This window comes from Haliotis rufescens, unplaced genomic scaffold (genome assembly GCF_023055435.1).
Source record: "Haliotis rufescens isolate VD_foot unplaced genomic scaffold, xgHalRufe1.0.p SCAF_7, whole genome shotgun sequence".
Lineage (NCBI taxonomy): Eukaryota > Metazoa > Mollusca > Gastropoda > Lepetellida > Haliotidae > Haliotis > Haliotis rufescens.
The window spans coordinates 2,862,772-2,890,638 of NW_025964361.1; the positions used below are offsets into that span (position 1 = coordinate 2,862,772).

The following is a 27,867-nucleotide window of genomic DNA, read 5'->3' on the forward strand; positions in this document are numbered from 1 at the left end:
ATGTTCTAATGCTGCTAAATAGGAAAATCCATTTGCAGTGTCACCCGTGTTCAATTACCCTGATGTAAGCTTAAGTCATTATGATCTGGTTAGGCCACGGTGGTGTGATATGATCATTTAATCCCAGTGAGCTTGGTAAATGCCAGTGGTGGCAAGGTAATAGCATATATCAATATTGGTCTGGCCTCAAGAGACCACAGCCTCGAGACTCTTTAATTCGATGACAATGAACACACAGCCCAAGTGCTCCTTTCTCTCCCGTCCAATTTAATGACAACATACGGATGAACAGTGACGAAGGTTGCCATCTCTAATATAATCTTGCTGTATACTGGACCAATTCACCCGTCTTCATCCTCCATCTGCTCCAGACCATAGAGCCACCTCATTTCCTGGCCATTATGGAGGATGCAGACTGACGAATCGGGGGATTTGCTTCATCATCTGAAATCTTTGCACATTACATATTGGCACAGTTGTCATATTGACGTATTACATTAGGAAGGGAAGATCAGTCCTGGCGGAAACTGCTGTCCTGAAATTGCTATCACGTTTACTCCGAAAAACTTCTTACAGTTTCCATATTACCTTGGTAACACGCACAAGGACTAAATCAGGCTATATTTAGACACGCTTTGTATGGGCAGAGGAAGTGCTGTAGCGGACACTTATGACCAAACAAGGAAGAAAATTCAGAAATCTTGTCAAACCTCCAACTCTGCTGATTGGTCATGCTGAAACATGCCATGACGGAAGTCATTGGGAGGTTTCGTTCATAGGTACCTCCCTTCAGACAATTGACCAAGTTTGGCTTCAGCTAACTGGTTAATCCCAGCAAGAAATACAAAAAATGATATTGTTAGAAAGCTGCCATTGTAATGCAAGAATATGTGCAATCCATATTTGAATTGTTTGGAGCACTTTCGACATTAGTGTGAGTTCTACCTCATTGCGCATGAGCTTAAGGAATCAATGTTACTGATATTAAGGGAGAAAAAGTTGATTTCTTGAAAAAGACAAACAAAATAGGCATATTGATTTTACCTTGAAATATATTTTTTTCATGGGGTGTAATTAAACTTAAGTGTTTCTAATTGCAAACAGTTTGATTTATTCAATACCTTTAATGGCATCAATTGTTATTTTTGTTTGCCATTTTTTGTGTACTTTTGCAGCTTTGCATTTCAGGTACCTGATGAAAAAGATATGTTTGAAAGTTTGTACATTCAGAAACCCAATAAAAAATTCAGTTTTCAAAAAAGTTCAAGATTGATAAAAATTGAGATGCAATGTTAAAAAACAAACATGCATATAGGGGATTTTCTCAAATACGGTCCCTTGCACTTACTCATTGAAATGAGAGGCAAGCAGCAAAAAATCTGATGCTAAATTGAAGATATTTTTCTGAATGGTCCTTGTGCATGCCAAGCTCTGCTGCATACCATGTCATTGCCAGACCTCATCTGATTATTGAGGTCAATGAGATCACATCACAGAGGTTCAGTAAGGATTAGGCTTCAGGGCAAGCAGGTCATGAAGACTGCTGACCTGAAAAGCCACCTGAGTGAGAAGAAGAGAAGCACCAATTCATGTGTCTCTCTTGACTGCATCTAAGCCCCAGTGTGCGGATAAAAGGCTTACAAATTACTGTATGATTCGATACAGACAATGGTGATCGGCTAGTATTTGAAGACCTGGATGATTGATGCTTGTTTGTGAAGGAATGTTTCATTGACTTTACCTCGTGTTGCATGTTCTGAAAGGAATATGAGAAAAGAAAATCTGGGGCTTTATAATGAAAACAATTTGCTCAAATGGAACATGACAGTTTTACGATTAGTCCGTCACTTGACACGAAACGTAGGACCAGAATCTTCAGTTAATTGTGTCGTTATCAACAGGATACACTCAATAAGGTACATAATGAAATGTCAGTTTGTACCATGCTTTCTACTGTCCAATCAAAAGAAACTCAAAACTATCAAATGTACTAAAATTTAAATAATGAAGTCAGTCAGAATGTAACCTGGTTTATTGGTGTCATGGTAACTCAGGAACTGTTGTTCATGCTATCAACCACCGGCCTGACTCAATTATTTACAGGCCATGAGGTGCTGCAGCATTAGAAATTGGCACTAGTCCTGTAGTCATTGCTAAACTCCTCAATAGTTAAGGTATCATAAGGACTAGTAGAAATTTGCCATTTTTAAGGGTTTTGCTATACGTTATCATTATAAGGACTAGTACGGGTGTCACGATAAATCGAAATATCGATATACTGCTATTGATAAGCACTTAAAATCAATAGATCAATTTTTTAATCAGTTTCCAATCAATAGTATTGATTTCAGTTAGGAATATCTATAGTTTCGATTGTATTTTCCATATCAATAAAATACATGCAATGCTGTTCAAATTTGTTTTTCTTTTGATCATGAGTGATAGCAATTTACACATGGTAATGTGGAAGTTTCTTTTTCCTAAATTATGAGGGTAAAGAAAAAACAAATCAGTCATATCTCAAACTTTACTTTATATTTGTTGTTATGGTTATCACATTCAAAGGAAACTTCAGTTCCAAGGTTTAATTCAACTCTAAAACCCAACTAAAATGATACACTGAAAACTATCGATATTTATCTCAATAGTTGCTTGCAATATCAATAGTTATCGCAATAGTTTCTTTCAATATCAGTAGTTATCGCAATAGTGATTTCCAGACCAATAGTCACCCCTAAGGACTAGTGGATCAAAATGGTAGTTTCTACCGCTGTGTTGCTCGGTCATTGAGAAAGTCATTGATCACAACCAGTTCACAGTCCTCACATTATGTGTCTGAAGAACAAGGTAACGAGATGATAATGTTCCAAGCACCTCCTGACTCTGTCCACGAACTTGCAGCCCCCAGGATGCACCAGACTGACTACAGCAGTACTCCTCTGTAGCGGTCCTGCCCCGGTCATGGGTCTGTGACGTCCTGCACAAGGACAGACAGGTGTATTTGCATTAACACACATTGTGGCTATTGATCCAAGATTTGTGTCTCCAAGCTTGTGCAGAGGGCACCAATCAAATCACTAAAACACATTAGGGGGTCATTTGAAACATTTCAAAGATAGATTTGTTTCTTGGTCGTTGGCTTCAAAATGATTAAGGGAGAAAGCAAATAGTTTTCGTGTGTTCGTTTCCAAGAATAGATAATTTGAAACTGATGAGGCCAAGGTCAGTTCTAGTTGCTGCCTACTGCCATGTTGCACTATTAGACAAGGACCTTTGAGCTTTCACGACCTACCTCTCTGTAGAAAGGGCTGTAGAGGGACGATTAGGAGGTGTTACTGAAAGTTGAGAGACATTGATCATGTCCCTTCAGAATTCAGCAAGATTCTGCTTCCTTGCTAATCGTTATATGATTAGTATGTTAGGTGTCCTTTGGGCAAGTAAGGACTGGCTTCAGTAGAATTCAATCAAGTTTGCTTTACACTGACAAAAGGCAGCGGAAGCAGCTTTGTATATTTTCATCTGAGAAAATGCTGTTCTTTAGAGGTTTGCTAATTAAATTGATATGAAATGTTCAGGAAATCTTGTAATGGGCATAACAGAAGGTTGGGCATAATCACAGCCTTTGTAGTGACACAAGCCGTTTTCACTGTTGATCATTACAACACAACTGAAGACTCTGGTGCTGGCATAAGTGTCATCCCGGAGTGGGTGAAGTGACGAGAGTGTTGTCGTAATAGCATGACCTCTCCAGCGTCACTGTCAACACCGTTGTGATCAGCTCTGAAGCACATTCAATAACGAACATGTTTCTCGGGATCAGCTCCTTCAGCTGCCCAGTCTATCAGTGCCCAAAGCTAATCTATTGTGTTGTATGTACTTAGAGCGTAAAATGTCACAAAAGTATAGCCAAATGGTGGTAATTGACTTTTGATGTTCAGGGTCCTGACAGGAGTTGAACTATTCCGGGAACATGGTCGGAGGGCTGTAGTCTGATGCGGCAATCCCACAGGTCGTGTATTAAGTCAGGGATGTGTGGATGTAGAACATCAGGCACAGTGGAGAAGAGTAAAGAGATATTACCACACCAGCTTTTCCCTCATCCCTGAATAATTGATTCAGTGGCTGCAGAAACAGATAACCTATGTTGCTATTAGTGCGTATGTTACACAAGCTTCGTTCTCTGGACAAATGACTGTTCAGGTAACCAAGTTTACCTTATCTCACATCTTGTTAGTATGGAGTGAGGCTGAGGCCGTAGCCTTGTGGATAGAACATCTGCTTGGAGAGGGGAAGGTCAGTGTTCGATCCCTTGGCAGTGTCATAGCAAAAGATGGTACTTGTTTTTACCCTGCCTGGCGCTCTGCATTAAGGGGATAAAACAAGGACTGGTCGGCTCCAAGTCAGTATACTGTGTCTGAGTGGGGTATCCATATTAAACTAGACCATGGTATCTCAGTGAGTTAGCACTATGTAACCAGCAAAAGTCTGGACAAGCAGCCGCACACACACATGTGCATGCACTTCTCTATATTAGTGAAAGAATCTTGAACATGAAGCTCAATTTATCTCACCTGGTATGGAGTGAGCTGCTTATGTTCAGCTCTGTTGAATGATGGTTGCTGTACAAGGAATGGCGCTCCACAGCCAGACCTGTCCCATGAGGATTCAAGGTTAGAATTGGTCCCCAGCAACCCATGCTTGTCTTACATGGAAACTAAATAGACCAGGTGGTCAGACTCACTGACTTGGTTGATTGCATGTCATCATGCCCCAGGGGCATGGCACACTGATCACTCATAATATCAATCACTGGATATTTATTGCTCAAATATTGCCCCCCAAATGTAGGTTGTCCTTAAAGGTAGACAGCAAGCTTGCCCAAATAAGGATTCCATTACCTGGGTTATTTTTAGCAGCATGAATATCATTTTTCCAAGTTGTTACTGATGTACTTTTTTAAGTTTGCAGCTAGTGGCTTTGTGTTTATTCAGCACAATATGAATATATGGATCCTGTTGACGAAATATGCCAGCATGGCTGTCGAATGTTTGATAAGGACAGTGTAAAGATGACAGCTTCATGCAACTAAGTGTTTTTGTTATATTATTTTTGGAATGACGTCACAGCTGAAGATTGTTGACGTCATTCGACAAATTGTGCATAGACTTTATTCCAGCCAAAATCTAACTCCATAATTCCAGCCTATTTCGGCAAGGGTTGAAACTGGACTTTTCTAGTCACTTAACTTCCTTGCCTTGGGAAAATGTCACAACCCATGTGTATGACTGGGAGATATGGTGTCACAAATCGTGACTTTGCAAAGGCAAGACTCGCTCAATATTAAGTCACGCCAATTGCAGCTTGTACTAAGTTATAGAGGGGTTTCACAAAATCACCAACTGGTAACCGTAATGAATGTCATTATAGTCTATTGTTACCAGTATCTAGAATATCATGTCACTACTTTCACAAAGTGGAATAAATGATTCTTATTGGCTGTAGCCTCTTGAAGGAGGTCAGACCGCCTCCGTGGTCTAGAGGTAGAGCGTCCGCCCGAAGAGGTTTGATCCCTGGCCGCGTCATACCAAAAGATGTTAAAAGATGGCACTTGTTGTTACCCTGTCTGGCGCTCAGCATTATGGGGCTAAAACAAGGATTGGTCGGCTCAGAGTCAGTATACTGTGTCTGAGTGGGGTATTCATGTTAAACTGCGGCATGGTATCTCAGTGGGCTATCACTATAAATTGGCATCAGTCCGGACTAGTACACACCACACACCACACACCACACACCACACACACAACACACAACACACACGCACAACACAACACACCACACACGTGCATGCACGTCGCTATTTAAGTGCAATAATCTTGGACGCGATGTTTTTCACCTGACCTCTTGAAGGAGGTCAAGGGTGCTTGAACTGCTGCATGCATATGGCTTTGATTGGCGGCGGGATGATGGTGATGATGATGATTGTCCAGATTGTATTAGCAAATGTAGACAGTATGTAGTGTGGTTTTGGTTTTTTGTGCACAAGAGTATGTTATGAATTTGTTCTGAATGCATGGTTAGTTATGCATGGAAGTAGGTAGATGTGTGACTAGCAAGTTAGACAAGCAAGTTAACACACATGACTTGCATGAATTCCACATGCATTTCTTGGATGAAATGATCACGGACAGGCAGTTCCTAAATGCCCCGATGGAAAGACAGACATATGTAATATTTATGAATCTTGTCTCATTCAGTAAATATGCTCTTTTTTCCCCCATTTGTCTGTATAAATCTGATTTGGTAAAAGTACGTTGACAGTCTGAGACAGAATGTATGGTATTAGTAAACAGGGTGGCTTGTATATGTTGTTAGGGTATGTGGTAAATCAGGCTTGACATCAGAGGTATGTCATATTGGTTTGATACCTCTAATTTGGATTCTGTCTGTGACAATTGTATCGTTCCAGATCAAGTGATAGTCTACCATGAATTTCACAGGCGGACCACAGCAGTGTTACCTTTCTGATCCTGTTCTCAGTCTCATGTCTCGTTGGTCCTGCTTAGTTCTGTTTAGGTACTTACTAATGTGTCATCCCTCAGTAGGATTCTAGGTCAGAGTAGCCCTGGAATGATCCATGTTTGTTGTAAAGTGGGTATTGGGTGGCTGCTGTGTCTTGACAAATGGGTTATCTTAGGTCAGAGTAGCCTCGGAACGATCCATGTTTGTTGTAAAGTGGGTATTGGGTGGCTGCTGTGTCTTGACAAGTGTGGTTATTCTTGGTCAGAGTAGCCTCGGAACGATCCATGTTTGTTGTAAAGTGGGTATTGGGTGGCTGCTGTGTCTTGACAAGTGTGGTTTTCATGTATCTATGACAAACCTTGAGCTGCTGATGTAATATGTCATCATGACCGATAAAGTATTACTATTACTTACACAAGCAGCCACTGTCCGGGGATTGTATCAGTACTGTGATTTATGACCAACTCCACCTTCAGTTTACTGACATATCATGTATTCGTACCCAATGAAGTTGACTGACTCCCACTATCAGTCACTGGTCTTGGTTTATATTAACATTAACATCAGTTACAAACTCTGCTCCGAGCTGAATGACGTGGTGGCAAATCATTCATTGAATTTAGCCTGATCAAGGCACAGCTACAGGGGAGACCGCCACGATGAACGTAGCTGAGATAGAGCTGAATGCCATTTACTGAATACAGTTTTGCACCGATTCCACTCCCTACTCAGTTGTTCTGACACTGCCTCTCTCCAGGCGCCGCCACCGTGGTGCAACACATTTAGCTTTGTTTTCAATTGCTTTTTGGAGGTGACATTAAATGATTATTTCCCTCTTTTTTGTGTGTGTGTGCTTAGCAACTGGTAAACGTAAACTGCCGTTGGAAGGTACATATGCTTATTTTTCTTAGCATGTTGCTTGCTGACTCCTCTAAGAGCCACTCAAACCTCCTCAGGGATGTAGACAGTTCATAACTAATGGTTACGGAAGGACATAGAGGTCTAACACAGTACCTAACACTAACTTATTTCTTTGTTGTAATCGACGTCTCCTTTCTCAAAAATTATTTTAAAAGAACTATGTTCATTTTCTAAAAATTATTTGCAAATTTAACAAATTGTACTTCATCTTGACAATAAATAAACAAGTTGTTAATATGTAAGCGACATATTCAGGTTTGTTTTATCTCCTCAGCATGTCCAAACTACTAACAGTTAACAAAATATTATTGCATCTTGCGTACAAATATTGGTCATTTCTAACCCCGTGATTCCATCTTTGCACATGCTGATTTTCACATACATTTGATGTTAGATCCTAACCATTTGACTATCACAGACAAAACATTTGCTTGCCACAAAAACAATGCAGCCTACCTTTAAAACATGACTGCTAATATAAAGGAAGATAACTGATGTTGAAAAACATAGAAATCTATATTTACACAATGAGTTTATGAAAAAATAATTTGTCATCATATAAGTTACTTGTTTGGAGGCAATGACGTTGATTAGTAATTCGAGATGATAGATGCTGGCAGTACTTCATTTACAGAAGTTGTCTTTTTCCCTGGGTTATTTCTGTACAGTAAGAAATAGAGAAACCTTGTAAGACCTAGATAGGGTACACCAGTGGAGGAAAATAAATGTGACAAGTTTGAATGATAATTCTGTGCCAGCAACGATTGATGTAAATGCCAACAGTAAAAGTGTTGTGAAATCATTACTCTGGGTGATATTCACTTTTTCATCCTTGATCCAAATTCTTTAAATGTGAATCTTTTACATTTAGCATAAAAGGCATTAATTGATTGTATATATTAATTAGAATTATCATCATTAATATTCTGAGCACAGTTTTAAGAGACATGCTGTCTAATAATCTAGAAAGTGAGGAAAGTTTTGTGTAAATAAAATAATAATTTAGTTTTTTTTGTTTTTTTTTAAGAAACTAATGTCGACTGTATATATTTGTCCTTTGGTTGAATTTTGGTTTTCTCACAAGGAATCATTAGTGATTTTAAATACGAAATTTTATTAACAAAACTTAATCCTACAATTTTTTTCAAATCACGATCTTGTTTTCTCTGCTTCACTATGTTCAGACTCTCACAATTTTCATTAACGAACAAACAACAGTTCTAATCAATGGGTTTGACATTATTTGTAATCTTGATTCAATGTATGTCAGTGATAAGCAAATGTGCTTTCTTTTTTTTTGAAGAAACAGAGAATATGTACACATTTTACCTCAGACAGGTGGCCTCGTGGGGATTCTGGGTTAGAACAGGTTCCCTGCCACCGTAAGAGGTGACCAAATGGACTGAGTGTCAGGCTTGGTGACTTGTCGGATAGCGTGTCATCGAAATCAATGGCCAGGGTCGTTGCTCACAATATCGATCACTAGATTTTCTGGTCAAGACTATTATTTACAGTCCGCAGTCATACAGCTGGAATAATCCAGTGGCATAAACAACAAACAAATAAACCTGAAAGAAACATTTTATCATCCAAGCAGATTATTATTGAACCAGTTTGAACTGATATTTCTTGAACAGGTTTGAGTGACTATGTACTTTGTAACCAGCTTCATATGCATGGTGGATAGTAGTTGCACTCACACATTGGACAAAAGTCTACAAAGTCATTCATCATCATTTGCTCTGTGATATATCAGGGTAGAATAAGTAAGTTCAGCGGAACAACAAAATATAACTGTGTGAGAAAATCAACAGGATTATTTTCCTTTTTTCGTGTCAAACACCTCATGAAAACTTGTCTTTTTGTATACCTGTATGTAACGAATCTGTAGATGACAAGTTTTGTGTTAATAATTTTAGTAATATACATTTTTTTGTCATTTTTTAAATTTCCATCTGTGGGCCATTATAATGGTTGTATTAAGCGTTACATTCAGGAAATTGTCAGTGTATGTTGTAGAAAGTAACATTGAATAAACTTTTGTCCAATGTCTTTTCAAGTGGTGATGGCATGTAGTGCATATTATGTAACAGCTAGTTTTAAGCTTCCAGATGATAGTTTGATGTTCTGTGTTGTTACTATCAGCAGCCATTGTACAGAGCACAGCCACTTCATACAGAGCACAGTTGTGTCATTGTATCTCAATCGATACAATTGGACATTAAGGAGCAAAGATATACCTCATATCAAGTATTACTGATAACCCAAGTACAGCAGCACATATAACAGTATGTCAGTTTCACTTGCTCATATAAAGTGTATGCTTGTGACTGCATATTGGTATTTAACAGCTTGTTTGACGAAACACTATATAGAACTGTATCTTGTAACCGAGGCCTTGTTGGAATCTCGGCATTGGTACTGTGTCGGAGACTTTGTTAGTGTGTGTCTCAAATAATATAAGACCTCAATCATTTTCCCACTGAAATCTGTTTTAATGTGATAAATTAATGTCAATTGTGATTTTAAGTTATAATACAGCGTTAGAAACAAACAGTTTTCATGGTTTTCATGCAGGTTTCAGACGTTTACCACTTTGGTGCTTGGCAACAACAGCTAAATTCAAACAAAGCATTTGGTTGTGACTAATGCACTGTGTACAGAACAGTAGGACAAAAAACATTGGTAACTGGAATGAAATCTTAATTATGACACAGGGACTTTACTAAGTTTGCATCCCTGTGAAGATCCGGGGTAGATTAGGTCTTCAGTAACCCATGCTTGCCATAAAAGGCGACTATGCTTGTCGTAATGGTTTTCACTAGTCCTTATGATGATAACATATAGCAAAACTCTTAAAAAGGGCAAATTTCTACTAGTCCTTATGATACCTTAACTATTGGGCAGTTTGGCAAGGACTTTAAGACTAGGACTTTAAGACTAGTGCAAATTTCTACCACTGTAATAATGATGATGTGACCATGTTTTTGTATATGTGTGTCCTTGTGTCATTAATGGTTTGCTAACTATTTGGATAAATACTGCTAAATCAACATTAAGCCAGCTAGGGAGAAATACATGATTTACAGAATGGCTGTCATTTCTAGATAGCCAGTGATGATATCACAAGGTTTCATTTCCATTATGCCATGATAGCGTTTGGATAACTGCTTTGCTTAATCATAGACTTGGAATAGACATCGTGTTGGCTTAGTTTACTTGACAAGGACCTGTCCAAATATTTGGGCTAGAATAATATACATGCATTTCAGGGCCCGTTTGGGATAGCAAGTTGATACTGGTCCCAAGTAATCTGTTTGTCCTACGAGGCAACTAAAATTGGATAGGTGACCAGGCTTGGTGACTCGGTGACGACACGGAACATTGCTCATGATATCAACCACTGGGTTGTGTGACCCAGGCCTGTTTATTTCCAGGCTGCCATGACACTGCTGATGACGATATAAAACAACAAACAAGAGACCATATTTGTGGAATTTGCATTTCGATTCTAAACGAAATCATCGAGGGTTTCCATGTCATGTCTTGTAAACTCTTTTAGCTTTGGTGCCAACTAAGTTTGTTTGTTTGTTTGTTGTAAAATGCCACACTCAGTAATATTCCAGCTATATGATGGCAGTCTGTAAATAATGTCCAGTGATTGACATCATGAGCATTGATCTATGCAATTGGGATCAATGACATGCATCAACGAAGTCAGCAAGCCTGATCACTCGATCCCGTTCGTCGCCTCTTATGACAAGCATAGTCGCCTTTTATGGCAAGCATGGGTTACTGAAGACCTAATCTACCCCGGATCTTCACGGGGATGCAAACTTAGTAAAGTCCCTGTGTCATAATTAAGATTTCAGTCCAGTTTCCAGTTTTTTGTCCTACTGTTCTGTACACAGTGCATTAGTCACAACCAAATGCTTTGTTTGAATTTAGCTGTTGTTGCCAAGCACCAAAGTGGTTAACGTCTGAAACCTGCATCACTTCAGGATTTCCTCCCTCGTTAAGCCGACGGGCAGTGGTATAACTGGAATACTGTTCAAAGCGGTGTTAAACATAACTCACTCACTCACTCTTGTTGCCAAGTGGTTAAAGCATTTGAACATTATGGCAAATATCGGAGTTTGAATTGCCGACATTGGTAAAATATATGTGTGCAATTCAATGTGGCCTGTTGCTACTAAGTGACATATAATATTCTACATTCTCACTCTAGGTATGAAAAATAACCAAATACAAGATAGCTATGTGATAAATCGCAAAAAAACAATTAGGGACAAGGCATGGTTTATTTCTCAATAAAACATTGTTCTATCATGGCTTAATTTCTGGAGATTCAACATGCACTCGCAACTTTATATGGTAAATACCAAACCCCCTGCTCATAAAATAGACTTTTCCCACATTTCCAAAGTTAGATTGTATTCAGGGTGTCATTATTTGAATACGGGTAAATATTTTTAATGCTTGTAAATTTTATTAACATCCTTTAAGAGGCTACACATGTTTATCTCATTTAAGAAATAAACGACTTGTAGTCGTTGTGTATTGTACATGTATGATAAGCAACTTGCACTTGTGGTTTATTTTATGCAAACATGTTCCTGAATTTAATATTACATATGAACTTCAAAATTATTCAAGACATCAGCTACAGTAGTATATAAGTTGCCAGTGGACCGTGTGACCAAAAGTAAATTTATAAATCCTCGAGTGAGTGAGTGAGTGAGTGAGTATGGTTTTACACCACTGTTAGCAATATGCCAGCAATAACACGATGTTGGACACCAGAAATCAGCTTTACACAATGAACCCATGTCGGGAATCGAACCTGGAACACTTTAACCACTAGGCTACCCCACCAACCCTATAAATCCTAGAATCACCATGGCGACAAAAAGTTTTGTTGATGAAATATTCAACGTGATGCTACCTGAGCTGTTGCTGAAGGCCAAGATTGAAGAGAAAGTGTGCAGATATGATATCTTGTCTGAGGCTCTATGTTTGCTGGTGTCTCCCTTTTCCAGGAACATAAAAATCTCAATGTCTCCAATATCTGCTGTACCATACTCCCTGTCACAACTAGAGAAACGACTCGGATTAGGTTCCAGTCTAGATTTTTTTTACTGAGGTATGTTGTAATCATCGCTGGATCGGAATGAACGCCTAAGTAACACCTTGGGTCATGGCCAAACAAAATGTCATGGACAAATTGCTTACAATACACTTTCAATAATGGTGAACTACAAATTAAAAAAATGTGGAGACTGGAATAATATAATTTCACAAATGAGCCTACCCTTAAGTAAAAAAAAAGATTGATTATTTTTTATTATTGCTTTTTTCAATACAGAAGATTTCTCATGACATTAACCTCAAATCACCTATGATGAGATCCGTGAAGATTGGGGTAGAATAGGTCTTCAGCAACCATGCTTGCCATAAAAGGTGACTATGCTTGTCGTAAGAGGCGACTAACGGGATGGGGTGGTCAGGCTTGCTGACTTGGTTGATGCATGTCATCAATGATCGATGCTCATGATGTCAATCACTGGATTCTCTTGTCCAGACTCAATTATTTACAGACCACTGTCATATAGCTAGAATATTGCTGAGTGCAGTGTTAAACAACAAACAAACAAACAAACCTATGATGATATATTTTTATTGATTTTTTGCCTCTTAACTCAAGATCAAGAAAATAAAAAAAACACAATATATTTAGTCAGTTTGCCCAAATATGAAACTAACATTATTAGTAATAAGATTCCTTAAATCAAAAAATAAAATAAAAACACATTCTTCACTTTTTTGGATATAAATATGAATATGAATATTGGATGAAAAAAAGATTCACCGGCAAAGAGATCCAATATGTTGTTTATGATTTTCATGTACATGTTTTAAGAATGTCTAGTCTCAAGAGGCACTATTGTCACCTAACATTATGTATGTGGCTAAAACTTTGAATTGTTAAATGATATCCACCATGCTGAAAGACCACTGTATTGATTTTGTATACATCAAATGTAAAAGACAACATCTGTCTGTATATTTTATTAATGATTTCTACTGATGGCTGGGAGACGACTCCCGGACTGTTGGATTGATTGGTGCTGGCTTTCAGTGACATGGTGTCTTCGATATTTGGCAGAGTAGACCAAACATTCAGGCCTCATATCAACATCCTCAGTGTTAAAGATAGTGAGAGATTATTCTACAGATGGAGCCATCCTAAGTAATGAAAAGAGACATGTCAAAGCAGGGAAGCGTCATTGTTTAAGTAACCAAATGCACACTTGTGTGTTGACCAAAATGAATTTGCAAAATAACATCATAAATAAAACTTTGTTTGATGGTCTTTATGAAGCTTATCCTTTAAATTAGAATGTGTCTATCTCTCCTCCCCTCACACACACACCTCCTCTTTTTATACATTAGTTCAAAATGTTACTGTAAATGTGTTTGCAAATCCGAAAAACAATACTAACAAATTATAACCTTGAAAAATAATGGCTTCATGCAGAAATATCCATTAACTGCAGAGTTTGGCTGGGAAAAAACGCTGCTTGTTTTAGACTTTGATAGACTTGTTTCCATTTAAAAATATGAAAAGGCATTAGCTGAGCATGTGGTCATTGCACTTCTATAGCCTCATGCAAATATATTCATTAGTTTGAGAGTTCTTTGAGACCAAGTCCAAATAGTTTCCATGGAAACTTAAATTTAGAAAAAAATAAAAATATCAAAAGGCACCAGTGAAGCTGATGAGCAATGGATATCCCAAGTTTCGCTGAAATATGTTTAACATTTTTCGAGATATTCGAGAAACGAACCCTTCCCTCATTTAAGACTAAGTCAAAATTGTTTGCATGGCAACATAAGAAATAACAAATGTTTGATAAATTTCAAAATAACAAAAGGCACCAGTTACGCTGATGACCAATGCATATGTGCAGTTTTGTAAAAAAAATGTTGAACATTTTTTAAGTTATTGCCCAGAAATGAACCCTACCCTTGTTTGAGATGAAATCGAAGTTGTTTCCATTGAAACATGAAACAATAAAATTTAGAAAAATTTAAAAATAGCAAAAGGCACTAGTTAAGCTAATAAGCAATGCATATGGCATGTTTTGTTGAAAAGTTTTGTTGTGGATGGGAACGCAAATGCCAATACACGACGCCATCAGAAACCAAACCAAAAACAATATGTCTATTTGGGCAAAAAACGGGTTTGATTCCCAACATGGGTACATTGTGTAAAGGCCATTTCTGGTATTCCCTGCCATGACATTGCTGGAATATTTCCAAAATATTTCTAAAAGCAGCATAAAACTATACTCACTCACTCACTCACTCACACACACACGAGAGGCCTAAGTATATGGTATATGAACAATGAATGATCATGTGGAGAAGACAGCTTGTGACATTTCTACCATGTTGCATTAATTTGTATTAGGAACATGGTATTGATTTCTCATTTGGAAGAAAACAAAAAGACCAAATTGATTCTGAAGCCGTAGAATGAAATATCATATATCAATCAATATTTTATTTACCTCTCTTAATAAGTACATGTAATGATCATGATTTCTTATAGCAGTGAGATTTCTTTTGATGCGTAAACTTTTCATAGGAATACAAACGAACTCATCAATAAATTACCGATTCCAGGTTAATGTCAAAACAAGCAAGAACATGAAAACAAACTGACAACATTTAACCCAAATCTATTGTCAGGAAAACAATTATGAAAACAGCATTTCTAGATAAAGAAATCCATTTGGTGCATTGCTACATTAATCTATATTGTGATAATGCATGTCTCCCAAACCCTAGAGAATAAATTAAAAATGAAGTCTAGAATGATTTGGCTAGTCTAGATTCGTCTGAAATTAAGCATTGTCCTGGTCGCCATGTTGATTTGAATTCACATTTTGTAGATATGTTTTTAAATGAGATAGCTTTATTTCTAGGACTTGTCTTAGTCTTTGACACATGGTATTCCAGCCAGCAATGATTAATATTTTTCTTCTTTTTTTTATATCTTTTTAGTATTATTCTTTCTCTAATGTTTGGGATTGAATTCCAGATTTGATCTGATTAAGATCCTAGATTTGTCAGCACAATGCACCAACGTGTGAATGTCCTTCCTAAATGAGTTTGACACGCCTTGGCACGTCAGTGTTAGAACCAGTGAATATCCGGGGTAGAATAGGTCTTCAGCAACCCATTCTTGCCGTAGAAGCCGACTATGCTTGTCGCAAGAGGCGACTGACAGGATCGGGTGATCAGGCTCACTGACTTGGTTGATTCATGTCATCGTATCACAATTGTGTACATCGTGCTCATAATGTCAATCACTGGATTGTCTGGTCCAGACTCCAATATTTACAGACCGCCGTCATATAGCTGGAGTGAGTGAGTGAGTTGGGTTTAACGCCGCTTTTAACAGTATTCCAGTTATATCGCGGCGTGTCAGCTTAATGTGGGAGGAAAGCCCGAAGTGATGCAGGTCTCAGACATTTACCACTTCGGTGAAACCCACGAGCACGGGTATGGTGCTGACAAACCTAGAAACATAATTGGGGCGAACCGGGATTTGAACCCACAATCATAGGTTTCTGGCGTGCCCAAGGGACGCAACTCTGCACAGCGAATCTCATATAGCTGGAATATTGATAAGTGTGGCGTTAAATAACAAACAACAACAAAAACCACACTCACAATGTAGATTGATGTCTTGTTGGTTTGTATCGTTAATTAGGAGGGACCCTGATGAGGATCCAGATAGGTCAGCACTGTACCAATTCTTGTGGCCACCAAAGTGGTGCAAGACCTTGCCTCACGGGACTTAACGCACTGACACTGTAATATGCTTGAAAAAATTCAATGCAACATGAACCACAAATCACTTACTACTTTGATATGTTTTTAAATATTTTTACTTAAATCTCAAGGTAAATGCTATATAGCTATGTAAACTTTTTATTGAAATAACAGTAACGAGAACTAGAGCCCAGGTGGTTGCATCTTCCCGAGGCAAGGGAGTTATCTGACTTTAAAAGTCCAGTTTCCACCCTTGCTGAACTAGGCTGGAATTTCCAAGCTTGATCGTAGCGCCACCAGTGGTTATAATGAGTTATGTCCCACCTTAGGACCAATCAGATTCCACTTCTCATATCACTTGCATTTGGTTCAAACAAAATGGAGGCGCCCAGTCAAGACGATGTGATCGATGATCAAGATCTACATTGTAGTAAAACGGTTCTTATCTCACAAAGTGCACCAAAATTACTTGAGCACCTTGATTAAAGACATGAAAACATTGAGGGCACACATGCTCTGCAAATCCTGCAGTCAACAAAATCTGCCCAGCACTTGCTAAGTTGTTTATGAACCGGTTGTGATTTCGTCACACGATTTTGATTGGACTTTGCATTGACTCGTTAGTCCAGCTGAAACTCCATAATACCTGCCTAGTTTAGCAAGGGTGGAAACTGGACTGCTGTAGTCAGTTAACTCTCTTGCCTCGGGGGCCCAGTCGTCTAAGGTGCTGCAATTCGCTGTGCAGAGTTGCGTCCCTTGGGCACGCCAGAAACCTATGATTGTGGGTTTGAATCCCAGTTCGCCCCGATTATGTTTCTGGGTTTGTCAGCACCATACCCGTGCTTGTGGGTTTCACCGAAGTGGTAAACATCTGAGACCTTCATCACTTCGGGCTTTCCTCCCACATTATGCTGACACGCCATGATATAACTGGAATACTGTTAAAAGCGGCGTTAAACACAACTCACTCACTCACTCTTGCCTCGGGAAGATGAGGCAGTTGATGAATGTAGTCTGCCATGAAGGGGCCTCATACACCAAGTCTATAACTACTTCAACCCATTCAATATATAACTAATAACTGCTTCCTTCCAGAACCATGATAATCATCACCATGAACATCATAATTCAGTTCTTCAGCTGTCGTCATGTTGCCCACTTCACGATGCATTTCTCTAGCAATTGTTTTGTTTTTTATTTCAAAGGTGATTTTGCATCGCCCGTGAAAGGTATAAGTTTGCCGGCAGTAGAATGGCTTTGCGAATAGCTGCAGCTTGTAGGACCATATACCCTATATTGCAGATTTTCTATTAATATATCATTTTATGAACTCTCCAAGTCAAATAATGTTGTATTGTTCAAACAATGTTATAAATAGTTATGAAGCATTTTTTTACGCTTCAAACTTTAAATTCACCCATTATATATAATCAGCCTGCTAATTAATTCACAGCTATACTAACTATTAATTATAAGTCACAGAATATAAAGAATAATATTTTTATCCTGAAACATTGCACTTAGAATGAAATTGATGATCACTATTATAGCACTTCAAGCTTTCGACATTGGAGCACAGTAGCTCTTACTCATGTAATTGTTTACTTCTTGTGCAGATATTATAGACGCTAACTGTACTGTAAATATAATAAGATGTTATTGACTATTATCCTTTTTCGGATTTTGTTGTGAATGTATTTAAGTAACTGTTCTCTTAATGTTGTGTTTGTGTCTGTTTTGCTGTGTAGTGTTGTGGGTGTAAACCATGCAGTTGCTTCAACTACCATAGACTCACATTCCAACTGTATTCAGTATGTTTTCTTGCGAGTCCTATGTTATTTGGGACTGATATTTCTTCTTGTATGTTAAGTGAAGTTATTAAGCCATACAAATTGATTATTTGTTCAATTGGAATTTGCATTTTCTACAACATGAAAAACAATGTGTATGACTTTATTGAGGGATTCTATGTGCATTGATCATGTTTGATCATGGACCTGGCTGCCATGGCAACATGTTGACCAATTTGATAGTTTTTTTGGGGTTTTGCTTCAAATCACCACAAAGGGATAAAATGCCTTAGTTTAAACAAGGACCTGGCTACCATGGCAACATGTTGACCAGTTTGATAGTTTTTTGTGTATACAGTGTGTAGCTAACCTGCACTATGTCTGTTATGAAATCACTTCAATCCCTTGTGTTACATATTGTGATTAGACGCTAAGCGGTAGACACTAACAGTTTCAGTCCGCTAGTCCTTACAATGATAACATATAGCAAAACTCCTAAAAATGGCAAATCTCTACTAGTCCTTATGATACCTTTACTATTGGGCAGTTTGGCAAGGACTACAGGACTAGTGCCAATTTCTAACGCTGTACTTGTATAATATTAATTATCCTAAAGGAGTTTGAAGGTAATGTTGCAATTATTCCAGAACAAACAGCCAAGCATGCTCTTTCGAATTTATTATTAAAACAAATTTTAAATCCCGCATCAACAAATCCCAGGAACAAATGATCAACTTGTCATGGCCTTGACGAGTTACATATGTGATACATAAGGTTGGCGTGATGGTCATCGGGTGTCTCTTGCCTCCATTGCAGGTACGGCCAGGAAGGGCATGAGTGCTGCAGCCCCGAGTACCGACGACTGTGAGACGCCCACCAAGTCCCGACTGGAGGCCATTCCAGCGCCACCTACCAACACAAAGCTTGTCCTGTCTGGGGGAGAGGGATACGTGGACTTCAGAATTGGTTAGTACAATCGTGGTGTTTGGGGTATGAAACATCAAAGTATTAATGAGGAACAGTCTTGTATCAAGGGTTAGAGCTTGGTCGGTTTTGAATAAAATGGCAAAATAGTTGTGCTTCATGACAGCGCTTCATGATGAGTGCTTAGGACAGTGCTTTATGATGAGTGCTTCATGATTAGTGCTTCATGATGAGTGCTTTAGGACAGTGCTTTATGATGAGTGCTTTAGAACGGTGCTTTGTGATGAGTGCTTTAGGACAATGCTTCATGATGAGTGCTGTAGGACAGTGCTTCACGATGAGTGCTTTTGGACGATGCTTCATGATGAGTGCTTTAGAACAGTGCTTCGTGATGAGTGCTTTAGGACAGTGCTTATGATGAGTGCTTTAGAACAGTGCTTCGTGATGAGTGCTTTAGGACAGTGCTTCACAATGAGTGCTTTAGAACAGTGCTTCATGATGAGTGCTTTAGGACAGTGCTTCATGACAGCGCTAAAACTTTGTCACATTGCTTCCTTAGACATGTTTGTAGTTGAAAGATTTGTGATTATGGAACTAAATTAACAGTATCTGTTATTTTCATCGACAAAACTGTTCAAACTGGTTTTGAATCTAAAGTGATATTGCTTCTTTCTTTGTGCAAGTCAGAGTTATGTTTTTTTAAATTACTTTTAAAGCTAGATCCTTGTAAGTTGTCGCATGAGGATTGGAGTAACATAGGTGCCCATCAACCACTGCCAGTCTTGAGGGCTAACTTACATAATGGATCACTTGTCTGATTCCCCTGGGGAGATTCCCAGTTAGAAATGGTACCCAGTAACCGGTGTCAGGGTCGGTGACATACAACAAACAAACTCTTGTCTGATTGTGTGTCTTCATCACCTGATAGCATGGGAGGATGCTCATGATGAGTTTGTGATGTAGGGGGTATACATGTAGTTTGATTCAATTCCTCTCTTCTGGGGGGCCACGGGTGGCTCATTCCTCTAAGGTGCCGCAATTCGCTGTGCAGAGTTGCATCCCTTGGGCACGCCAGGAACCTATGATTGTGGGTTTGAATCCCGGTTTGCCCCGATTATGCTTTTAGGTTTGTCAGCATCATACCTGTGCTTGTGGGTTTCACCGAAGCGGTAAAAGTCTGAGACCAGCATCATTTCGGGCTTTCCTCCCACATTAAGCTGACATGCCGTGATGTAACTTGAATACTGTTAAAAGCGGTGTTAAACCGTAAAACTCTCTCACTTACTCACTCACTCCCCTCTTCTCGCTACAGGCGATGATGATGATGATGATGATGATGATGTGATGATATGTGTTAGAGTTTGATTATTCACTCCTTCCCTTCCCTCCACAGGTGATGGTGATGATGATGAGCTTGTGATAGAGACGGAGGAGGAGAAGAAGTCTCAACTGAACAAAGTAGACAGGAGTCATCTCATCGTCTGGCAGGTCACACAGGAGTAGCCCGCAATCAGGGCTCATCACAGCAGCCAGCCAATCAGAGCTCATTACAGCAGCCAGCCAATCAGAGAGCTCATCAGAGCAGCCAGACAATTTGAGGACGTAGCTCATCGCTACAGTCAATTAGCTTGCTTTTTGCCCATCTACTCAGCCAATCAGGATACATTGTCCAACTGAGTTGACCAATGAAATACATATTCAACAAATATGGAAATTGGAACAAAACAGGAGGGGAACTTTGACAAGGATTTATGATGGAAAATACAAACAAAGCGACTTTGAAAATAAAGTTTGAATGTAATCATCCATTTTGAAGAAATATGTACAACATCAATGAAATGGTTTTTTCAAATCATAAATATGTGGTCCCTTTTATGATCCGATTGAAGTATGTAACATCTACGGTGATATGAGCAGTCTTGTATGCAAACACTCAGAATCCCATCCTGAAGTAGCTAAAAGTTCTACAGGGCATTGTTAAAAGCCTCCATTCCTGCAGACCTCAATGCTTCAGTTCCATGGATTCTCCAACTGATATTCAGTTGGGAGGCCTCCACTTCCATAGGATGTAGGACAATCAAATCAAAGAATGACAGATCTTGCAATTCATGATGACAGCATTCCTTGTTGAGAGAGTGCTTCATACTGACAGTGCTTCATGACAGCACTCCTTGATGACAGTGCTTCTTGACTGCTTCATGGCAGCATTTCATGATGAGTTCTTCATGACACTGCTTCATGATGAGTGCTTCATGATGACACTGCTCCATTATGATTGCTTCATGACAGTGCTTCATGACTGCTTCATGATGATTGCTTCATGATGGGTGTTACATGACAGTGCTCCATGATGATTGCTTCATGACAGTGCTCCATGATAATTGCTTCATGATGATTGCTTCATGATGGGTGTTACATGACAGTGCTCCATGATGATTGCTTCATGACAGTGCTTCATGATGATTGCTTCATGATGGGTGTAACATGACAGTGCTCCATGATGATTGCTTCATGATGATTGCTTCATGATGGGTGTTACATGGCAGTGCTCCATGATGATTGCTTCATGACGAGTGCTTCATGACAGTGCTCCATGATGATTGCTTCATGACAGTGCATGATGAGTGCTTCATGATAGTACTTCATGATGGATGTTACATGACAGTGCTCCATGATGACTGCTTCATGATAGTACTTCATGATGAGTGCTTCATGATGACACTGCTCCATTATGATTGCTTCATGACTGCTTCATGATGGTACTTCATGATGAGTGTTTCATGACAGTGCTCCATGATGAGTGCTTCATGATGATACTGCTCCATTATGATTGCTTCATGACTGCTTCATGATGGTACTTCATGATGAGTGTTTCACGACAGTGCTCCATGATGAGTGCTTCATAATGACAGCCCGCCATCAATTACTACTGCTTTCAACAGAATCAATTTATTAGCTTCTGAATGACATTAATAAGCAGGTACTCTATAATACTTAGTCCCCCGTGACCAGCAAACTAAACAAATCCAAATTTTGTAATTATAAAAAAAAATTCCAAATTCTGTGATAGGCATACTAGTGTCGAGACTCTTCCATTGGGATTTCTAACTACTACATACCAGAATGTTTGAAACCTGTAGGTTTGCTGGTTATTGCCAAACTGTATAAATGTTGGTCGTGCTGCAGCTCTCTGCACCCACTGATCTGAGGATGTCATCATTATGCATGATGGATGTATCATACGCGATGTAGTATATCATCGCTGTTTCACATGTACGCAAACTACTCATGCGATATTCTGTATTATAAATGTCATAACATGCTTGCTGTTCCAGCCTGACTTTAATATCACTTGGAATATACATTTCAGCCAGAATGCAAAGTATATTTTTGTATACTAATCCAAACTGTACCCAAGGAGGAATACTAGCAACATTAAGGACACTAAAGCTTGTCTTGAGTGTCTTTCCTGTCTGTCAACGCTTCAAGTCAGGTGTATTATGTATATTTCATCAATCTTGTATATATGTTACGTTTCTGTTCAGCGAACTGTGCGGATATATAGGATATATATCTTATAAGCAATGTCGACCTGCTTCCTCTGTAGCAATGGGGATTGACGAGAATGTTCTTTGAACATTGTATTGCACCTCTGTTGTTGCTTCGTAGTAATAATTCATGGATATGATAAGATATTGAAATTGATGCTTTCTGCTACAAGACGGTGGTTATTGCTTAATTATGGATGATTGTCCATTTTATACAGCAGGCATGCATATAAGCAAAATGTGATGTTTCCCAGTGCTGTGTTCTCCCTTATCCCTTTTCTGTCTTTGTCTTCTCATTCCCCAAGCTTCCCACCCCAACCCCACCCCAACCCCACCCCAACCCCACCCCCCCACTTCTACCATCTAGCCGTAGGACGATTGATGTTTTTCCCCTGCAGCCAACCTCCGCCTCTGCCATCTACCCGTAGAACTTGACGTTTCTCTTATATCATCCAACCCCAGCCTCTTCCATCTAGCAGTAGAACTTGACGTTGGATGTGCCCATTGCGTTCAACTGAGTCTTTCCGTAAAGAGTGGCAAAAGATTCTGTAATGGTTGGTTCTTGCTCGTAAAGGCCACATGGTTACAGCTGTATGGTTACAGCTGCGTGGTTACAGCTGCGTGGTTACAGCTGCGTGGTTACCGCTGCGTGGTTACAGCTGCAGGGTTACAGCTGCAGGGCTACAGCTGCAGGGTTACAGCTGCATGGTTACAGCTTGTGGTATCCTCTCACACTTGTTATGTACGCGTCCGTATCTCTTTGGGAAAGATGAGAAGAGGTTCCGCGGGGTAGCTTCTTGGTTTGGACATTCACTTGTTTTGTTGACAACTTGGAACATTTGCACTTTTATGTGAAAAGTTCATTTTAGTGTCCGTGCCATGATATTGCTGGAATATTTCTGAATGTGTCACAAAACTCGACTCACCGACATCAAGATGAGAAACCTTAATTTGAGGTTTTATAACGAAAACATAAAGAATAGCTCCTTTGACTTGCCAATCTAATTGATTCAACTACACCATCGATATCGATGACATACCAAGGGTACATTCAACATCAGGTGCTACACAATCCCCTGGTTGAAGGCTGTCATACCAACTGAATCCATTTTTGGATTCTTAGGCAACCTTGACTCACGAGAAAGCTCTTTTTGGGATTAGCACCAAACTCAAAAGCTAAATTAGCCTGGGTAAAGATAAATTCCCTTGTAATGTTAAGACAAAGGGGAAATTGTGAAAATTGTACCAGCCTGCAAGAATTGTTACTAGCCCCAGGCTAGCAGGGTAGTGTTAAGTTCTAACCCTGGCTTTACATTGTCAGTGCTATTTTCCCGTTTGTATTTACAGTATTTATTTTCCCCTTGTGGACTTTCCCATGGTTCCTGCCACCTAGTCATAGTGGAACCGTCTTGCACCTGTATGATATGCCTTGTGAATACTGCAGCACTGATTCTGGTGATGTCATCAACTAACAGATAATTGTCAACGATCAGACCACTGTTGAAGCCTGACCTGCACCTGATGGTCGGTTCCCAGACCGATGATGATCTGGACAAGATTCTATTTTATTATTCATGAATTTCGCCATAATTGTCCACACTGGACTTTTAAGTAAGTTATTTTATGCTGCATGCAGATGTATGCTGTCTGTCAGTGTGGGCTTATAGTGGAGTTACACTACTGTAGACTGCTAGAGTATATCTTGATATGGGACATCTTCACCTGTCAGGGGTATAGCCGTCAGTATTCATCACTACCTCCAAGCACGAATCTAGTATGAGTGATGTCATATGAAGGATATCTTGTATGTTTGCATTCTCTCGTGTCATGTTATTGACAAGGGGAGGTATTGCTTTTTGTATGAATACACGATGATGACATTAATTAAATACAGTCAAACACCATTGTGTCGAAGTTGAAGGGACCTTCGTATATACCTCAGGTTATTCGAGTTTCGACATAAACGAAATGATGAATATAGAAGCAATACACAAGGACCAAGTTTTTACTTCGAGACGTTTGACACAATAGTGTTTGACTATAATATAATTCATTATTATTATATATAAGTGTCTAAATTCTATCCTAAGGGGGTTGGTCGGGTAGCCTAGTGGTTTAAGCATTTGCTCGTCACGCTGAAGACCCAGCCAGGTGCGACTCCCGACATGGGTACAATGTGTGAAGCCCATTTCTGGTGTCCCCTGCCATGATATTGCTGGAATATTGCTAAAAGTGTCGTAAAACCATACTCACTCACTCACTCTACCCTAAGGAGACTCAGGGCACTTAAACAAATGGTTCATGTACATTTTCTAAAGAATCTCTTTGATGAATAGCTTAATATAAGAATAAGGTATCTTGCAGACTTAAATTATGTTGATGAATCATATTGATTGCACTGAAGTCAACTCAAATAAGAATTTTTGTTATTTCCCTGACCTGTGAAGATGAAGGTGTTGCCAATACTCATCATGTATTAAGGAACAAGTGGCTGAGGCAGGTTCTCAAAAGTATAGAGGGATATTTATTATAGTTTTAGTTGCACATTTCCTCAAAATACAATGATATCAAATATGGTATTAAGATCATATATATCGACCAAATCTGACAATGATGCAAAATGGGTGATTATTCCAATGTTCAAGTCCTTTCTAATTGACCTTGCCAGCATCGCGGAATCTGCAGCCTTTATCTGCTTGAGAGCGGCGTTCGCTTCAGTGAAGGCATGTAAATGATGGCTTTATTGTCACACTGTGATGACTAATGTACACAAAGAAAACTGTCCATATTTTCTTGTGATACAGCAACTTTATCTGCTTTCCCAGGAGGTGAAGTTGATAAGCTGATTTAGTGCAATATTGCTCTACCTCTTACGAACTTTTATCCTCCACATTGCTTACGGTTATTTGAACGTTCAACCTAATTGAGACCAGCTCTCATTGTGTGAAATGACCATGCCTTAATTTCAACCATTAAGTTCAGTTGAAGGTTTGTTTTTAGTTCAATTCCTAAAAAATTATGATTCAGCATTTTTCACTACTGACAACTGTGAGAGACCTTTCCTAACCTTCACTGTATCTATATTGGGAATTTTATCTTCAGCAAGTATCATGCTTCTATATTTTACTATTTTGTTTGAAAAGTTAATTTTAATTGTTTAACTCAGCCGTTTTAGTTGGAATCCAACTTTGTATGGAATGCGTGAGTGTTCTTAGATCCATTCTCTGATCAGGTCTTTTGTAAATGATAGATTTCTGACATTTGCAAGACATTTCAACAAGTAGACGGTTTCTGATTTCAAAGTATTCATACTGTGCTGATGCAATGCCAAGTCATCTTCGGTGGAACTTTGCACAATTGTCGGTTACCATAGCAATCATATAAATGGAATAACAGAATAATTGTATATTTAATTGGCTCCACTGTACTATCTGAGCTGAATGGGGTCTGTATGAAATTATCTATCAGTCAGTGGTTATTAAAGCAGCATTCTCTGTTTAACTTGTTTGTTTGTTTGTTTGTTGGCATTGATGCTTATGGAAGATGAAAAACATGGTTCTCTGGCAGTGTATTATTTTTTTTTTAAATTGATTTTAGAGACACTGACAAAAGTGTCTCTAAAATCAATTTAAAAAAAAAAATAATACACTGTCAGAGACACTTTTGTCAGTTTGTGTGAGCTACTCAAGTGTCAAATTATACATGCTTTTTTCTTGAAGCAAGAAATGTGATGTTATCATGGACACACTCAAGTGATGTGCCTGTCAAGGGAGACAGTTCAAGAACAATTACTGTCTGAAATTAGATTGTAGTTCACATCAAATAACACAATCAATCATACACAGTTCACCATTATATGTTTATTACAAGGAAAGAAACTTCCAAGGAAATAAGAACTAGAATATACACTAATTGTGTGCTCTAAATGCAAAACAATGTCTGGAGTTTGGGCAGAGATTTTATCTAAAAAATAATTTGTCTCTGAAAATTCTTGAAAGAAAGAATAATTATGATTCATGAGAATGGAAGAAAATATATATTGTCTGTTACAAAAATTAGATTTTGAAGGTGGTTTTCTTACAAAAACATTCAGGTTCATGTAGTTTCAAATTACTGGGTTTTATATCTAGAGCTGAAAAAATATCAAATTTTGATACAAAATCCCACAACACAATACCCCACTCCCAAATGGTTGGTCCCTAAATAGCCCCTGCACCAGACACTGAACACCACATAGTACACACAGCATACCAAGTAAATGTCATACACTTCATACTACATAAGTGTACCACATTCTATGTAGGTGTACCAAATAGAATACACTGAACATTACATGCTGCACACCATCCATCTGGGTTGCCAAAACACCTATCGAAACTGTTCAGCTGCAAGTCGAGCCATGACTAACTAAAGCACAAAGTCAGGGGATTGGAGGTAGAGTGTGAGTGAGTGAGTTGGGTTTAACACCGCTTTTAACATTATTCCAGTTATATCGCGGTGGTCAGCTTGATGTGGGAGGAAAGCCCGAAGTGATGCAGGTCTCAGACATTTATCACTTCGGTGAAACCCACGAGCACGGGTATGGTGCTGACAAACCTAGAAACATAATCGGGGCGAACTGGGATTCGAACCCACAATCATAGGTTTCTGGTGTGCCCAAGGGACGCAACTCTGCACAGCGAATCGCGGCGCCTTAGAAGACTGGGCCACCCGTGCCCCCGGATTGGAGGTAGGAGAATGTAGTTGGCTGGAGCCAGGCTGTCAGTCTGTCAGGTACCAACAGGACCGCCTCTGTGGCCTAGTGGTAGAGCATCCACCTGGAGAGCGAAAGGTCCAGGGTTCGATACCCAGCCACGTCATACCAAAAGACGGTACTTGTCGTTACCCTGCCTGGCGCTCGGCATTAAGGGGCTGGTCGGCTCGGAGTCAGTATACTGTGTCTGAGTGGGGTATTCTTGTTAAAATGTGGCATGGTATCTCAGTGGGTTAGCACTATAAATCGGCATCAGTCCGGACTGAGACCTTTCAGTGAAACCCGAGAGACCCTATGGCTCTCAACAAGTAACGATGTGGCAAAATCTGATCAGAACAATGTCAAATAAGGCATCCTCAAAATGGAAGCAATACCAAAGCCGGCGTCCTTGATATAACTAGTCGTCCAGGGTAATAAATTTGGACTCCTCTCAGCCCTACCAGAAACCCTCTGATTGTGGATTCGAATCCCGGTTCGTCCCGACTATGTTTCCAGGTTTGTCAGCACCAGACCAGTGCTCGTGGGTTTCACCGAAGTGGTAAACGTCTGAGACCTGCATCATTTCGGG

General features: G+C 39.2%; 1 protein-coding gene across 13 annotated transcripts in view; it reads left to right on the plus strand.

The window, feature by feature from the left end:
• The window catches only part of LOC124139611 (C-Jun-amino-terminal kinase-interacting protein 4-like), a 111,102-nt gene extending 85,055 nt beyond the window's left edge, over nucleotides 1–26,047 (plus strand). For 9 of the 13 annotated variants that reach the window (XM_046506814.2, XM_046506815.2, XM_046506823.2 and 6 more), the window contains 4 exons: nucleotides 7,378–7,407; nucleotides 17,490–17,513; nucleotides 18,891–19,040; nucleotides 20,392–26,047. In XM_046506814.2, coding sequence (XP_046362770.2) covers nucleotides 7,378–7,407; nucleotides 17,490–17,513; nucleotides 18,891–19,040; nucleotides 20,392–20,501 — 314 coding nt within the window. In that variant the 3' untranslated portion in view covers nucleotides 20,502–26,047. The remainder of the gene's footprint in view (nucleotides 1–7,377; nucleotides 7,408–17,489; nucleotides 17,514–18,890; nucleotides 19,041–20,391) is intronic. The other 4 variants (XM_046506821.2, XM_046506827.2, XM_046506816.2 and 1 more) reach the window with 3 other exon arrangements.
• Nucleotides 26,048–27,867: the final 1,820 nt, after the last annotated feature.